At 46.8% G+C, this 3,720-nt stretch overlaps 1 protein-coding gene across 1 annotated transcript in view; it reads right to left on the bottom strand.

The window, feature by feature from the left end:
* PCNT (pericentrin) overlaps nucleotides 1–3,720 on the bottom strand; it is a 127,985-nt gene that overhangs the window by 110,694 nt on the left and 13,571 nt on the right. Inside the window, exons 6-7 of the mRNA XM_045284550.1 lie at nucleotides 2,957–3,131; nucleotides 2,357–2,493 (exon numbers count right to left, since the gene is read on the bottom strand). Coding sequence (XP_045140485.1) covers nucleotides 2,357–2,493; nucleotides 2,957–3,131 — 312 coding nt within the window. The remainder of the gene's footprint in view (nucleotides 1–2,356; nucleotides 2,494–2,956; nucleotides 3,132–3,720) is intronic.

The raw sequence follows: 3,720 nt of genomic DNA, 5'->3' as shown, positions 1-3,720 counted from the left end.
GCATGAAGTCACATAGCTCCCAGCTCGGCACACACACGCTGGGCCAGGCCACCTGCAACCCTTCACTCTCCAAAGGATTACTCTCACGTAACAGCTCACACCTGAGAATCACTGTGAAGTGACCATTTAAGGAATGGAACTTTCTAGATACACATACTTGAAAACTGTCCAAGTGAGTCCAGAACAATATAGATTTCAACAGGACAAAACCCAGAGATTGACCAACAAGAAAATGAACAGCAGAGCTAGGTGAAGGGAGACTCGTGACTTTGTCCTCTGCTCCGTCCCTACTAGGTTCGGACCATGTGCCTCTTTGCAAGTCTCTGAGCTTCTGTACACACCACCGTTGGTTCTATCACCATTGGGGATGCTCCTTTTTCTTGTGGATGTCTCAGACTGAATGCCTAGGCCATGAGTTGACTCTTGGGTTTGGTAATTAAAGCACTTAAGCACCCTGAAAGTAGATCTGGCCACATCACAGTTTTATTTTAGTATGCAGCATTTTCCCTGGAAATGCATTTTGAATATATGAGGGGGTACAAAAAAACAAACAAAACAGAATTGTGCTGGGCAGAGCGGAGTTTCATAGTACACAAGCATCGAGCAACCCGCTCTGAGTTAATGCACCCAGTGGCATCACCTGGGAAGGTTCTCTTTGGTCACAATGAATTTTTCATAAACACAGCTTTGCTCAAACCTCATTTTTTGTGATGGCCAATTTAATAGAACAGTGTGTGGCTATGAAATTTTTCTGCTCTGGAAAAATGCTGCAGAAACTGTTGTGATATTGAACTGTTGTGATATTGAATTACAAGGACAGTACTAATGGAAAAACTCAACTGTACAGTGGTTTTCTCATTTCAAAAACAGTGAAATGTCAATTAATGACAAACCTTGTTCTGGATGTTTGTCAACTCCCCGAAGGGAAGAAAATGTCAACTCATAGGGTATTTGGAGTTTGTTCCACCAGGTCAGACTGTTAATCAGGCTTTCTACTTAGGGGTTCTGAAAAGATGGCGTAACAGTGTGCAACAAAAAAAGGCCTGATTTGTGGCAGATGGGGGACTGGTTTTGCCACTACAACACTGCACCTGCTCATATGGCTATCTGCGCCAATTTGGGGCAAAAAACAGCATGCCCCATGCACCTTCTCACCTGACCTCACTACATGTGACGTCTTTTTGTTTCTGTGAATGCAGACGACATGAAAGGAAAACAACTTGACAACGTAGAAGAGGTGAAGAAAAAAGCGAGGGAGATGCCATCAGCCATACAAACAGATGAGTTTGAAATATGTTTCCAAGAATGAAATCGCAGATTTGACAAATGTACTGTGATGGAGATCACTTTAAAGGTGATAAGGTTGTTGGTTTTTTTTAATTTAAATATATAGCTTTGTAAAAAAAAAAAACCCTCCGTGTGTGTGTGTGTGTGTGTGTGTGTGTGTCCCTCCTCATATGAGCAACAGAAATGTTTCTGGTTTAAAGTCTCTTAGGAAGTCCTTGTTTCTTCATCTCTGGCCAGAATGTGACCACACAGGTCAATGCATGGAATTTGGAGGAACTTGTCTCAGGCATTTATAAATGACATACATTCTCTGCACACAGAGGTCGAAGGTGTCATGGAATTAGCTGACAGCCCTCACTACCCACGTGTTTGTGTCCTTGTTTTCCCATCCACCAAGTCTGCCAGAGGCTGCGTCTCTTTAAATTCAGGACTTAAGCCTTAGCTAATAACAGAGAGGAAAATGGCCCTGTTCCAAAATCTCCTCACACTCCCCAACGTACCCAGTGATTAAATGTGAGGAAGCTCTGCCTACTGCATTGGGCGTACAGCACTGGGCACATGTGCCACACAACACAGACCTTGTTAGAGTGCCGAAGAGTGAGGACGTCACTTGGAGGACAACCATGTGCCTGACGTCACTTGGAGGACAACCAGTATTTGATCGTCACACATGAATGTGAAAGTCGGGCAGTAAATAAGGAAGACTGGAGAAGAACTGATGCGTTTGAATTACGACATTAGTGAAAACTACGTAAGTTCCCCAGGCTGCCAGAAGAACAAATAAGTCTGTCTTGGAGGAAGCACGGTCAGAGTGCTCGTTAGAAGCAGAGATGATAAGATTTACTGGTGCCTAGAGAAGGACAGCATGCTTAGTACAGCAGAGGGTCAGCAAAAAGAGAAAGGCCCTCAGCGAGATGGACCAGCACAGTGGCTGCAACCATGGGCTCACATAGAACAAGTGGAAAGACAGTGCGGGGCCGGGCAGCATTCTGCTCTGCTGTACACAGGGTCGCTGCGCACAACCAACTCAACAACACCTAAAAACAAACAAAACAAAAGCCTTGCCTACCTCCAGCTGTTTTTCTTCTTCCTTTTTTTTATATTTCAGCTCCAGGTCTTCTAGGTACTGGCCATGCTGAGACTGTAAGTCCTCCCGTAACTGCTGCAGGGCAGCTTGGTGCTGGCTCTCCAGGTCCTTGAGGGCACCTAGGCAGCACCGTGACAACAATGCTGAGTAGTACCTCACAGTTAACAAGGACAACAACAAAGGCCCCAGCCTCAGTACTTCCAAGGACACCCTCCTCCTTCAATCCTCTCCTTGCAGGAGGTCCTGCAGAGCACAGCCAGCCTCCCCGCCTCCCCTCAGACTGTCCATGTGCAGTGCCCCTCCGGCGACCCTCCAGGGGTAGGAGCACATGTCACCTTTTAGGGAAGCAGTCTAATTCTTCAGGAGCCTTGCAAAGACTGTGCCTAGAGGCTCTAGTCAATAAGGAATGATCCTGGCTCTGCGCTTGCCCCCAACCCACCCCCACCTCCTGCAGCTCAGTATCATATATAGACATTTAAAAGCCATCCTGAGGTGTGTTGGATCACAAACTGTTGGCTTCCTAACACCCATCCCAGGAGAACCCAGCTTCTCCCAACCTGTTCATTCTAATCAGATGCTCACATTCTGTCTGACTTTTGGCTTGGAAAATCTTTTCCAGCTCAACTTTCTGCTCAGCCAGTTCCTTCTTATACTGGTTCTTCAGACGCTCCAATTCTGACTGGTGCTTCTCGGATAATTCTTTCCGTAGATTTTCTAAGCTTGAGTCTCTTTTTGACTCCCAATCTCGATTCAGGGTCTAATTTCAAAAAGAAAAAGGAGATTATGGTCAAGGGTGGATTATCTGTAGTAAAGAAACTCATGGTGCAAAGGAACTCCCTCCCCAGACTAAATGTTACTCTGGAGACGGCCCCATGGTCTGGCTACTCCTCACTGACAGTGGTCGAAACAGGAACCACTATAAAGCAGACATCAAAGACAGAACAAAACTGCATGGCCTCTTCCAGAAACAGAACAGTACTGAAAATAAAGGTGGGCCAAGGGGTAGATTGTGAACTCTTGGCCAGGTCAACATGGCCCTGGGCCCTGTGCACACAAAGGGCTGAGAGTCCTACAGGCAGGCCAAGGTACATCCTGTGTCATCTACCTGGTGAGAACAGCTGGGATGGCCCAGCAAACTGACCTCTCCACAGCTGGTGCCCACAGCCACCCACAACCTCCTACCACTCTGCACTGCCCCCAGCCCTGCCAGCTGAAATCCACCCTCCACCCCAACAAAGCAATGTAAGGAGAGGGAGGGACACACAGACACAGCCTCGAAGAAGTCTTCTACTCTATGTACCCAGAAACAGGGCCCTTCTACTCTATGTACCCAGAAACAGGGCCCT

This window comes from Echinops telfairi, unplaced genomic scaffold (assembly GCF_000313985.2).
Source record: "Echinops telfairi isolate 266 unplaced genomic scaffold, ASM31398v2 ScPeMD7_7469;HRSCAF=8507_0, whole genome shotgun sequence".
NCBI lineage: Eukaryota > Metazoa > Chordata > Mammalia > Afrosoricida > Tenrecidae > Echinops > Echinops telfairi.
The sequence above is the reverse complement of the archived record's forward strand: the minus strand, read 5'-3'. Positions and strand labels throughout refer to the sequence as shown.